Consider the following 13,582-nt stretch of genomic DNA (forward strand, 5'->3'; position numbering starts at 1 on the left):
TAGAATGGAGAAAGGAAATGCTTTAAATTTAAAATTACCATACAGAATGGGGATAATCGAATTTTCAGAATCATAAGAATTTTATATATATATATGGTGCTCCTCAAATACATTATAGTACTACATAGGATTACTTGTGAATATACACTATATTGAAGTTATGAAGTTACTGATACAAAATTATGAAGTTACAGTACCTGGATGTTTAACTGAGATGTTTAACGAGGAGTAGGAATTTGATCGCAAAATAGTTCCCACTTATGCTTAATATTAATCTGCAAATATAGACCTCAAGTTTACTGGTGCACAATATTCAAAGTGCGATTGAACAATTTACCCCGAATCATATATGTGATCTATAAGTTCCATATTTATGACAAAACTTCTAGAGTATATAAATTGAGTTTGGTGTTGCTAAACCAGTGTAAATGTTGCACTAGACAGTGAAGCAACCAAAAAACAACTTACTTAATCCTTTCCTGAATACAATTCTCTTAAGAGCACCTAATTATTTTTTGTGGATCTTCATATTCAATCTACACAGCAAACAGCCTGCAAGTGTTCACGAGCATATTTACATCTTCATGGAAAAAGACAACCTAGACCAAGGCAGCATTGCTATTGCATGGGCATGGGCCAATCTACTCAAACATATATTCAGGTGTAGGGAAACTAACTATCTATAATGTATTTCTCGATACCAAGAACACGAATTGGAAGAAACTAAACATACTAAATATAGAGATAATTAGACAGAAATCCTCCATATATTTTTCATAGACCAGTAACACAAAATGCCATCAACAAGTCCTTCAACATTCTTCACAAACAGCAGTCAATGGCCATAACTCAAAGCTAGGACACTATTTTTTTATAATCAGAAAAAAGAAAAAAGAAAAAAGGAAATGAGAATAGGTAGGAGGATCTATTTCTCCGAATTGATACGAAGATGAAGATCATACTACTACGAGGTTAATTAACCATAAACACCCACCAGTCACTAACTCCACAATCTTATTTTATTCTAACGAATGCTGTGGAAGTAGACCTTAATTAGGAAGACCTTTGCAGGACTTCGCCATTTCTGCAGAGTTAATTAGGCAAAATAGCGTATTTAAAATAAAAAAAAAAATGAAATCCGAGTCTATATCTATATCTCTTACATAGATAAAATCTGAATTCTGAGAAGCAATTGCAATTTTACCACTTTCCACCAAATTGATAACAGCAGCGGCTGCGGCGATCGATGAGGATGATGAGTGGGAAGGAATTGAGGAGAAATTTGAAGAATCAGAGAGTCCTTCGCCTGTATTGGAAGAAGAAGAAGAAAGTGAAAAGGGGTTAGTTTGGTTGTTAATTTTATTTTATAGGAGTATTATTATATACTGTAGTTTATTTAATTTGAAAATGCAATATTTGTTTATAGTTTATACAGTTTCTTTCTATTTCTATATCTCACCTTTCATCCAAAAACCCTAGAGAGAAACCTTCACCATGAGAGGAGCTCTGCTCAGAAATCTCTCTCTCTACTCTCGCAGTCGCCATTTCTCTATCTACCACAGACCTACGGCCATCGTTTCCAATGCCTGCACCACTCTTCATCGTAAGCTTGTTGCCACCGACAATGCGCAACATTTCAACCATTTCCCATCCAGAATGCGATTTTTCTCTTCCGAAGATGGTACCCAGGATCCCGACGCGAATCCAGAACCCGAATCTCCCATCGCCCTACCCGAGGAGAAGATCACTGCGGCGGTTGAAGTAGGAGACGTAGATAACAAAGGTGGTTTTCACGAAAAATTGAATTCGATTTATTGTTACATTGTTCATCGCTCTTTCCTTCTATTTTGTGCAAAATAGTAGTAATTACTTGATTTTATTGAGATCAATTTTGGAAAACTTCCTACTTGTCTAATCTATTTGCTAAATATTGAGTAGGCAAAATGTTTTATGAGCTGCTTTGATATGTTTTATTCCAATTATCGATTGAAACCTGATTATCGATGTAAGATGTTAGGGTTGGTTTTGTATTCTGATTCTATGCGACTTCGTTGGCTGTAAATTGGTTTGCAGAACTGAAAGCGCAGGTAGAGGATTATTTACAAAACGCTAATGAGGAGGCAATCCCGAAGGTCTTCGAGTCCATTTTAAAGAGAAGGCTTTCAGATAAGCATGAAGAGACAGATGATGAATTTCTGGACGAGCTCTGTCGAGAGCCAATAGACAATGTAGCTGATGAAGATTTTGAATCAGATTTGGAGGATGCTCTCGAAACTGATGATGAAATTGATGATCTATGCAATGCTAGGGATTATGTGATGGAGAAAAGGTCATCGGATCCATTTTTCAACATGACTGACCAGAAATGGAATGAGATGATTAAGGAGGCTACTGAGCGTGGTCATCTTCAGGATACGAAGGAATGTGAAGACTTACTAGAGGATCTGCTTAACTGGGACAAGCTTTTACCAGGTATGATGGTTCAGTTTGATCTGTTACCTTGCTAATTTTCATTCTTTATTTTATATCATGGATTTTGTGTTTAGTTAGTTTTAATGGTTGGATGAAGTTGTTTCTGGATATGGTGGTCATTCATCTTCTCATTTAGATATGCTCTTGGATTGTTTACCAATTAATTTGAATGCAAACTGTGATAGGATTTGACTATGTATGAATTCAAATGATGGAATGAACTGTTGATAATCATCAGTAAGATCTCCCCAATTTTGTTGACCTAATTACCTTAATGTATATACTTCTAAGAAGCTAAGTTGCATTTATACCTGCGTGTTTTTCTTGGAGTCTGCATGAATAACTTCAACATGGTTATTACACTTTGTCAACTTGGGTATGTGATAAATCTGCATGCAATGCTTATGTTCCCTTCATAGAGTAAGATTAGTATGTATGCATACTCCCTCCATCCCTAATAAATAGTTTATGGAATCTAAAAGGAAATCTCTAGCTGCATTAGTATGGATGTAAATGTTACTCATTGTCAAACAGACCTCCATTGACATGCTAACTTTCTTTTAGAGCCCTTACTTGCATTTTAAATATCAATTCAGGATTTAACTTCGCAAATTATGCGTCTTGTTCTTACTAATATGAGTTGATTGGAACTGTGCTCTTTTTCATTACTGGTCAACAATGATTGATTATTACTGTATATATTTATTTATTTATTTATCAATCTGTGATTTTGAAAATGGACTTGTTTCAGATAAGATTAAAAAGAAGGTGGAAGTCAAGTTTAATGAGATAGCTGATAGGATTGAAAAAGGTGAGATTAATGATGAAGAAGGTTATGAGATTTTCAAGGAGTTTGAAGATCAGATGGTTTTGGAATGTATGAAAGAACAAGAACCCCCTCAGTTTGACAAGGACAGTGACAGATCCATGAATTGTGAAATGAGGGTGCGTTTGACCTGGTTTGCAGGCAGTGGTGCAGCGCAGCAGGAGTGTGAGTTTCGGTACTCTCAGCAGTGTAAGTGTCGCCTCTCTTTTTCTTTTTTCTTCTACTTTTCATCTCCTCTCTCAGTTGAAAAACTCCCATCTCCCTCCCTCTACTTTTGAATGGGCTGTGAAGTTTAGATAAATGGGCTTTTGTAATAATTTTTGTTGGGGGTACAGTTGTTCTCCCTCAGTTCAATGTAAATCCGCCACTGTACAAGGATGGCCCACAAGGTAGGGGAGCAATTCTTAGATGGCGATCTCGGGTGGTCCTATCTCCTGGTGGTGATTCATGGCATCCAAAAAATAGAAAAGTAAAGTTGTCCGTAACTGTGAAGGAGCTTGGCTTATCTAAGCATCAACTTTTGCGGCTGAGAGAATTGGTTGGAAAGCGTTACAATCCAGGAAAAGATGAACTGATGATAACCAGTGAAAGGTATGTCCATTTGCTTGTCCATCTGAACTTATGGTACCTGAACATCTATATTTGATCTACATTTGCTTAATTTCAGCTGAATAAGATCAAATACTATTACTATGTTATGAACTTTTGACCATGGTATTTCTGACTTAGATTCGAACATCGAGAAGAGAATAGAAAAGACTGCCTCAGAACTCTATATGCTTTGCTTGAGGAGGCTGGAAAAGCTAAAGAGATGGTGCATGAAGCTCGAGTTTCAGACATGAAAGAAAGACTCAAAGCCAACCCAGACTTCATGCTGAGATTGCTAAGCAAGAAAAAGGCATCAGCCACAAATCCAGAAATTGCATAATAGGAACTAGGTTGTTACCATAAAACCAGCTTTGAATCATCAAATGGATGCACGTTCCTTCAAAATTTTGTTTTGGAGCGTGGAATGTTTTGTTTGGAATTCACTCTAGCAATTCTGGCATTACCATTTTGAATCTTGTAGAATTTTTTTTGTTTAGAAACTGAGCCTGTAATAATAGGTCTCCTAGCCTTGATGCAGTACGATGAAATTGAATTAATTTTGGGAGACGAACAAAACCAAATTTGAGAGAGAGACTCTATTTGGCATGTGTTACAAATTGGAGTGAAGGCACCTTCACTAAGTTGGATTATCTGTCATGAAGAAGGCATCCATGGAAATGAGATAGAAATGTCACAGGTTCAATGCAACTATGTCTTCTCTTGAAAGAAATAAGGGCATCAAGATTACAGATTGAACTCCTTACATCGAGTAATGATTATAGAAAAACAAAAATCAATATGAAACTGAATAAAATAGCTCCTCCAAATTTCCATCCCAAACACCAAAATTCCTAGAGGCATAGAACTAGCTATCAAGCAACTACAAATAATAAGACGGTTTGAGACTTGAACACTGGCAACTCTCTTAAAAAGCTGTTGACACACCCCGTCTTTCTTCTTATGGTACGGTAAAGGGCCAGGCATGGTGTGGTAGGAGCATCCATTCAGCAATCGAAAAGTCTTATGTCCTCCAAGTTGCACGGCGTTTTAACCAAAAGAACTTCTGACGCAATTCAGACGGCCTTTGAGCTTTTATGACATAATATTCTTTCTTGACTATCATTTGAAATTGTTCTCTGGACTTTTTATCAATATGAGGTGATCGTAGCACAGTATATAAGACTCGTGAGTCTGGCAATGCAACCTTCTTAATCAAGTCACAAGTACCAAACTCTTGCTTCATCTCTTTATATCTGTCTTCATCCTTGCCGCCTGTGAGAATCCAAAAACAAACTAATTACATGATCTAATGTTTGAGAAAACATTAGCAACTGACCAAGAAATATACATCTCCAACAAGCCAACAGAACATACCTAATAACTGACCAAGATCTAAACCTTCTTTGGTGATGTCCACAAAGTTCTTGTCCTTGTAAGATTTCAGATTTTGGATAGCAACCTTATCTATAGGGTCCACCAAGAACAGAACCTGCAGCAGAAAGAAAATTATGGACATCAAGAATGTAGGCAAATGCAAGATTGATAGTGTAGCAGATTTAAAATACCTCAATACCCTTTTTGACAAGTTTCTTCAGCAAGGGTGTATTCCTTGCACTAGTTACGCTGTCAGCCGCAATGAAATAAATATCTTTCTGATCAGCCTTCATGTTCTCAACATACTCATTCAAGCTAATAACATCCTCCGTGCTTTGAGATGAACAAAATCGAAGTAATGGAGCAATGCGTTTGCGGTTCTCACGATCCTCAATGCAACCTAACTTCAAGTGTTTGCCAAAATTCCTCCAGAATTTCATATAGTCCTGCACATAAGAAGTTAAATTACCAATGGATACATCATACAGTAGTCCAGGAAAAGCCTACTCTTTACTGGGCAGCAAACTGTCTATGTTTCTCTGGATATTAACTGAATGAAGCACAATCAAAACACAAAATATATCAGGAAGGTATATATATACCTCTCTATCTTCACTCATAGATATGCCACGGATCATGTCAAAGGCCTTGCGCACCAGACGTTTCTTCATAATGCGAACCTACATATGAACTTGAGAATTAGGTCACTCATACTCACACCTTACAGACACAACATAATATTTTATATCTGCATCAAGACAACCACTAATCCTGCATACTTACAATATCGCTTTCTTGAAGGATTTTGCGTGAGACGTTTAGAGGAGGATCATTTGAATCAACAACACCCATGATGAATCTCAAATACCGTGGTAACTATTACATAGAGAGAGGAAACATATATAGGTTACAAATACCTTAAATAAACAATCAGGATATAAAAACCAATTAATTTTCTCTCACCAATTCACCATCGAAACCATCAGAAATGAATTCTCCTTTTACAAACAGCCATATATTCTTTGTCTTGGGGTTGATAATGTCATCGTTCCCTGAGGGTTTCATGGACGGCACATATAGTATAGACCTAAACTCAACTTCACCCTGAAAACAGCTAAATCAAATAAAGACACAATCTTGTATTTGTGATTTTATACAAGTCTCGGACTACTATATCCACACACAAAAAATAATTTGTACTGCCGAGAAATAACGGAAGTAATTAGCATCTTAACAAAAGGGGTGCAAAACAGACATCAGATGGAAGATTTATAAACAACAAAGAGAATGTTGTCGGAAGGAAAATGTGTAACCTCAGTCGCAAAGTGTGAAGAGGCAAGGGGTTCTAAATAATCATTAAACGTTTTTTTGTAGAACTCATTGTATTCCTCCTTTTTAACTTCATCAGGGTTACGCAGCTGCATCGAAAGGAACTATTAAATTCTGAAAGATAGCAGCTCTGGTGGCAAAACATAACAAATACAGATACAAAAGGCTAACCCATATTGGCTGCCTCCCATTTGTAAGCTCCCAATCCCAATCCCAATCCCTTCCAACTACACTCTTGGTCTTCTTCCTTTTCTGTTACATCACAAACAGAAAAAAAATTCATCCGCTGAAATCAAACAGCTTCATAAATGACACATAATTGTTACTCCACAAAACAATTAGAAAGATATAACTTTCTACGTATATTCACCTCTGCTTGGTACTCATTTTTTTCAGGTGGCGGAGGTGGATTAGCTGAAGCAGCAGTTGTCTCATAACGACACCCCATAAAACGCCCCTTTTTCAGATCAAATGACGTGGTGCCACCAATAGCAATGCTGCTGCCGGTTGTCAGCACAGAGTACCATCTCTTTGTTGGATCACTCTCTCCGGACTAATCAGCATAGAAGAAGATGAGGACTTATCATCAACAACAAACAACAATGGCGTAGGGCATGAACTCAATTTTCAAGAAGAAAGATGCAATTCATGAAATTTTAATTAAAAAAAATATACATTCAGCACAGTAGTATCGAATCACAAATCAAAACTGTTAAATAAGTAAATGCTGACATTTAGAAGGAGAAAGAGGAGCATACGAGCTGATGGTCGACGGAATAAATGGCGCGATTGCGCGCAGCGCCGCCTCGGAGGATAGCCGGAACAGAACGCCTCGATAAGCTGTACATTTTGGGAGACAGAGAGCGAATTGCAGCAAATTTTGAGAGGTGGTGGTAGGGTTTTCAAAGGTTTTTCCGGAGCTGAGATGAAGAGTGAGGAGAGAAGGAGAGAGAGAGAGTTTGATTTGGGCCTTTCACTCATTACATGAATAGTTGGGCTGGGCTAGTAGACTTGGGTTATCATCTATGGGCTTTATCATAACGGGTCACTGAATTCTACTTGTGTCATGTCGGACTCGTGTTGTTATTAATTCGTGTCAACACAAACTAAATCATGTCACCATCTTAACGTGACGGCTTTGAGTTTGATAATATATTATGCGGTGTATTTGTTATACTATTCTTGATGCCTTAATAAACTTTATGTTTTTATGGGGAATGGCTTTAACGAGGAAGAATGCTTGGTCCGCACATGGCATAAAACATCACACGTTGGGAAGAATGCTTGGTCCGCACAATTTATTCAAATTTCCTTTTCTCTCCAAACACTACAACTCGAATTATAAATATCATTATATCATAACTACAATTATTGCTATTGAAATTAAATCTATTTTTTTTTCTTGAGGAAATGGTGGAATGAAATCTTGCTTCTTCTACAAATCCTTGCTTACGAACTCATATTGAGACGAATTACAATCCTACTATCAACCTTAATTTTTTCGAGCCACTGTCTCTAATATATTTTCAACCTTCGATTATACAGTTGTGATTTAGCTTCTCAAAATACCTAGAACTAAATCAAACATGTTAATAATGAAATAAATTAAATGAAACACAAGTGCATAAATTAAACGTGCAAAACGTGAAAAAAGTTCAATCCCTAAACAAAATGTTCGTGCATGATAGATGAAAGGCTCACAGGCTAGGAAATTTTGTAAAAAATAGGATTCTAACTTAAAACAATAGAACGAATTATATTTTAGAGAGGGTTTACTTTGAATAATATTACAATTTGATAAATCGTAAAGATTGGGTATTTAATTTGAAGAATAAAATATTCTTTCCGTCCGCAAATAGGAGTCCCGTTTTTTCACTTTAGTCCGTCCGCAGATAAGAGTTTCGGTTCACTTTTACCATAAATGGTAATAAAGTCTCACATTCCACTAATTCATTTCACTCACATTTCATTTAAAACTAAGATATATAAGTGGGACTCATATTCCACTGACATTTTTTCACTTAATTTTCTTAACATTTCTTAAAATTCGTACCACTTAAAAATGAGACTCCTAATGGCGAACGGAGGGAGTAGTAGTTAAACAAATTAAAAATAATTAATCTACCAGGATAGGTCTAGGCCTCCCAAATCAAAGCCGACCCAGCCCGGCCCAGCCCGATCTATTTCCATATCCTGAGGACCTGATCTACAAATTAAGCTAAGGTCAAGATGAGTGAACACTTCAAATGGAGAATGGAACTAAAATTGAATTGTACGTATAATTGCTAGCTTAAAATTAACATGGATTAAAACTCAAAACTTAATCTACCTCTTTCTCAAATACACACACACACACACACACAAATTCATCTTTCCTCTTTCTTATTTTTTAAAAGGGAAAACTAAAGGAAATTAATGTTAATAGAGAAAATACCTTGGTGTTTATATGGATGTACATTGGTTGTCACTGGGAGAAAGATAGTCCCTATTATGTGATATGTTTTGTGTTAGGTCCACTTTGTAACATTTAGATGTCTTCCTTTGAATTGTTGATACTATCATTTGGAATTTTCTGTGTTATTAGGTGATGTTATTTTTCACATTGTACTCCTAATTAATTAAAGTGGTCGTGGACTTGTGGTCTAGAATTTGGAGGCATAAAGTTGGACAGTACTACTACGAATTTAAGTTAATTATACTGGAGCCTTGTGTTATAGCTAATTTGGAAATTATAATTTGAGTAACACAAAATGATCAATAATGTCTAATGATTTTGTTCCATAGGATGAAATATCATAGAAGCCGGATTGGGATGTCTACTATATAGTTCACCAAAATAAGAAGTTTTTGGTATCTTTCTCTTCTTACTTTTTTTTTATATATTAGATGAAAGGCTCGAATCATATCAAGCGGCAAGGAACAATTAAACAAAGTTTAAGGCAACTAAAAAGAAAAAACATACAAAAATTCTCTGGAATATGACGCTTGAACAAGATACACCAATGGCCAACAACCAACAACAAAACAAAAGAGAAACACATACTATAAACACTAAAGGTAAGAAAAAAATAGTCAGTCAACTATCCATCCAATCACCAAAGACCGAAGGAAAGCACACAAACATCACACATTAGGGGTACAATAGAAGCAAAATGAGGGTCACCCTTGTATCATTCGACAAGCGATGTATTGGTTCTTCGGCTACTTCCTGGCCACCTTCTAACTTTTTGAAACTCCGTCACGTAGCTCTTCCTCTTCCGCACAAAAGGAAAATCTGGGTACCACACCTTAATCAAGAACCAAGTCTCCAAAGACTGGGTTTTTTTCGTCGTCCCAATGTAGTTTAGTTTTTCAAAGATTACTTTGTTTCTATGTTCTCTTTATTCTTCTTTGCTTTGGTGCTTATTTCAGTGTTGTGAAATGCATTGTTCAATACTTTTATTATTTGAAATCGTTGGCAAGATCATTAATCTTGTTGTTATGGTTTTGTTTTTATTCCTTATCTAAGAGGGGAGTTTTCAAAATGCATAGTGTCATACATAAGAATTAATATTTGAGTTTTGATTACATGTATATTTTGTATATTAAGCATGCGTACTTTTTGTATATTTTATATGGAGTATGATATATGGATTATTAATTGTTCTAAAATGTTGTGTTATTAGGGGATTAAATTACATTTATTTATTCACATAGTTATGTTGTATATTCACTTAATGACCAATTACATAGTACTATTTTTTGCATAGAATATTAGTTTATATGTACTTGTAATAATTATCAACTTTGGAATACCATGCAAAAAAAAATTCTCATTTTGAATGACGTACTACATTTAAAATTATTACTTCTGTTCTGAAAAAATAACTTTTTTCTCATTTTGATCCGTCCTCTAAAATTAGTATTCATTTTTATTTATATATGGTAAGTTACACTTTGTAATGGGGTGAATCTTATTTCTCAAACAATATTTCAACTACTTGTTTTCTCTAATTTCTCTTATTTTATCAATTTTAAATTAAAAATATATATTGTGAAAAAAAATTGTACGAGGATAGTATTATTTATCGGGGCCCTCCTGTACAATACTTCTAGCTCGGAGACTATATCAAATTTATATGTTACTATTTCACATTTTACTATTTATATGGCATCATAAATATACCAATAGTTGTATTAGTTGAATGATTGACGAAATGTGACTTGAAAGAGAAATCTATAGCCCACCTTAAAATTAACAAATCGTGAGAAGATGGCATTAAATCACTTCGAGGAATCTCTATCACTTCTTTTATGAATAGGGACAGTGTTATAACATAATTAGCTGCATGAGAAAGACTGGTCTTTTTATTTTAAAAAAAGAAGTGAAAAGTATGAATTATTATGATTTTAATAATTGGCAAATGATTTCAACTTATAACCTAAAGAAGATGACAATCAAGAAACCACCAGCAACACAAAATTAAACCTATGTTTTTCCTTTCTTCAATTAAGTAAATTGCTCAAGATGGCAATGGAGAAAGTTGGAAGCATACAAAATCCCCAAAGAACATCAACACAAACCAGCAACATTTATCAATGCTATGGTTTTTTCTTCGACTAAGTAAAATGCTCGAAGCCAAAGAAGATGACGACTAAGAAAGATTGATATATACAAAATCCCCAAAGAAAGTAAACAGACAACCCGGGATAAGATGACGACTAGGAAAGATTGATATATACAAAATCCCCAAAGAAAGTAAACAGTCAACATGGGATTTAAAACGTAGTAACTAGTTATATTTCCATGAAGAAAAGAATTTGATCAAAACCTCATTGCTATTTTCAATTATATAAATATATATATATATATATATATATATATATATATATATATATATGCTAAAAAATTATTATGTGCTTAGTCTAAAATTAAACAAAAGTACCATGCAAGCTGTGCAAGAATAGTAGGTTTTTTGGGAGTATCATTCCAATTATTATTAGAGATTTGACACTAAGTTTACAAACATATTTGAGTCTCATTCAATGTATTGAAATGCTATTTAGTCACATTGACAAGACTTAGAAATACCTAAATTGGGATAAGGAAGTTGGACCTGCCTCTTAACATCACTTTTAAGTTACAGAAATTAGACTATGATTGATTGTGACAAATTAGGATCAAGTGAGGCTTTGGTATTTAATACTTGTATGTGTTGAGCTGTTAAGACCTATACCTTTTAACATTTGCCAACATATTAAAATTGCCACCTAAAATCCCAATTAATATCATGTTAAACATGCAACCTCTCACATGCGTGTGACCACAAAAGTTATCAAGATTGGTTGTAATTGTACCGTCCTAGTGAATGGCACATGGACCAGATACATAATCGAAACGAACTTAACCGAATAGTTATTTGTTTTTGAAATGTGTATAAACTTCATTACCAAGCCATTAATTAAATAAGAGTATTATGTTTAACAAATTTGATAAATTACATATACATTATTTTTGGGACATATTAGCATAAGTTTAGATGTTGATTCAAGAACTTATAATTTCTAAAATATGAGAGGCCCAATTGATTGTGGAAATTATATTTGAGGAAGACTTGTGTTACATAATTTGGTGAGACACAAGTAGACACGATTGATGTGAAGGGTAAAAAACTTTCAGGAAAAATATGGTAAAAAATGTCACATTCTTATGAAAATTTTAAAAATGATTCTATCTGTCCTTTAGACTCTTGAATTTGCAAGGGACCATTGAAGCTATATTTTAGTCCACATTTCACCTTTTCAATTTTCGTCCATAATTGAAAACTTAATAATTACTTTAAAAAATTTCAAAAAATCATTTTTCATCAATCCCCAAATGATTTACTACACTATATGTGTATTATTATTATTATTATTATTATTATTATTATTATTATTATTATTATTATTATTATTATTATTATTATTATTATTATTATTAACACACACATATTGACAAATGCGGCGGTACCATATGATTCATTTGAGTGCTATAATTATTATTGGTGAAATACTTAATTGTTAAATTAATACACGATTTCAATTATTTTTCTAATTGTACGATTTGCAATAATTCATAGCCTTTCTTTCAAAATGTTGTAATAGGAGTATTAATATTATTAATATTTTACAACGGTAAATTAAAAGGTGGCAAGATTATTGAAACGCTTCTAAACTGTGTTCAAATTGTAAATATATAAAATCATATGTATATAAATATAATAATATTGAATGATACAAAAAGGACATTTACTTCCAAGATCTTAAAACCTACTCCATCCTTGAAAGAGATGGTTAAACTGTCCTATAGCAAGAGTGAACTCAAGATTTTTTTTCTCTTGAAAAAAGTTGATTTCCAATTGCCATCTTTGACAAATTGACATTTGCAAAGGGACCATATGAATACGATAAGCTAATTAAATAGTAGTACTCCACTACTAGTATAACTTATGCATAGAAAATCCCATACTTCACAAATTTCATGGAAGATGACAGCCAAGAAATGGATTAACTATTTCAAAAATTTTACCTACACATGAATCATGATCATCTCAAATACCAATTCAAACCAATCCATACATGATCTTAAATTAAGTGTGAACTGGATTTTTGTTTTTCCAAATCAAGGCATGGCAAGAGATGAAATCCAAGGCCATGATTGGAAGAAAATGAGCCTCTAAACTTTGTCCATGGCTTTGCAAACAGCATGTGCAAAGGGGTGAAAGGACCACTTCTGCTGCAACGTCGAATTGCACCTGTACTCGCTTAGCCACATTATAAACACCACCTTTTCCTCCACACCACACACACTCACCTATGTTTGTTTCCTCTTTTTGAGGTGTTTTCCCATCTCCTCAGCCCCTCAACACAACTTGCATGCCCTAATCCAAGATTAGCCCCTCATCGGTGTCACAATTAGGTTTTCGAAGTGTTTGTGTTGTGTGTTTTTCTAGTACTAGTATGTGTCTGTGT

The 13,582-nt window shown here is 34.5% G+C and overlaps 2 protein-coding genes across 2 annotated transcripts; one reads left to right on the forward strand and one right to left on the reverse strand.

Moving 5' to 3' along the window:
• Positions 1-1,423: 1,423 nt before the first annotated feature.
• LOC121754133 lies at positions 1,424-4,492 on the forward strand. Its single transcript, XM_042149481.1, has 5 exons — positions 1,424-1,783; positions 2,074-2,472; positions 3,224-3,487; positions 3,634-3,889; positions 4,028-4,492. The coding sequence occupies exons 1-5, from the start codon at positions 1,495-1,497 to the stop codon at positions 4,224-4,226; spliced, it is 1,407 nt and encodes a 468-aa protein (XP_042005415.1). The 5' UTR covers positions 1,424-1,494; the 3' UTR covers positions 4,227-4,492.
• A 92-nt stretch (positions 4,493-4,584) lies between these two features.
• Positions 4,585-7,548, reverse strand: LOC121754143 (heat shock protein 90-6, mitochondrial-like). Its single transcript, XM_042149492.1, has 10 exons — positions 7,348-7,548; positions 6,960-7,142; positions 6,761-6,841; positions 6,574-6,678; positions 6,224-6,364; positions 6,044-6,136; positions 5,863-5,940; positions 5,452-5,706; positions 5,261-5,375; positions 4,585-5,158 (listed from the first exon to the last, which is right to left on the reverse strand). The coding sequence occupies exons 1-10, from the start codon at positions 7,435-7,437 to the stop codon at positions 4,908-4,910; spliced, it is 1,392 nt and encodes a 463-aa protein (XP_042005426.1). The 5' UTR covers positions 7,438-7,548; the 3' UTR covers positions 4,585-4,907.
• Positions 7,549-13,582: the final 6,034 nt, after the last annotated feature.

The sequence above is a fragment of the Salvia splendens genome, chromosome 1 (assembly GCF_004379255.2).
Source record: "Salvia splendens isolate huo1 chromosome 1, SspV2, whole genome shotgun sequence".
NCBI classification, from domain to species: domain Eukaryota; kingdom Viridiplantae; phylum Streptophyta; class Magnoliopsida; order Lamiales; family Lamiaceae; genus Salvia; species Salvia splendens.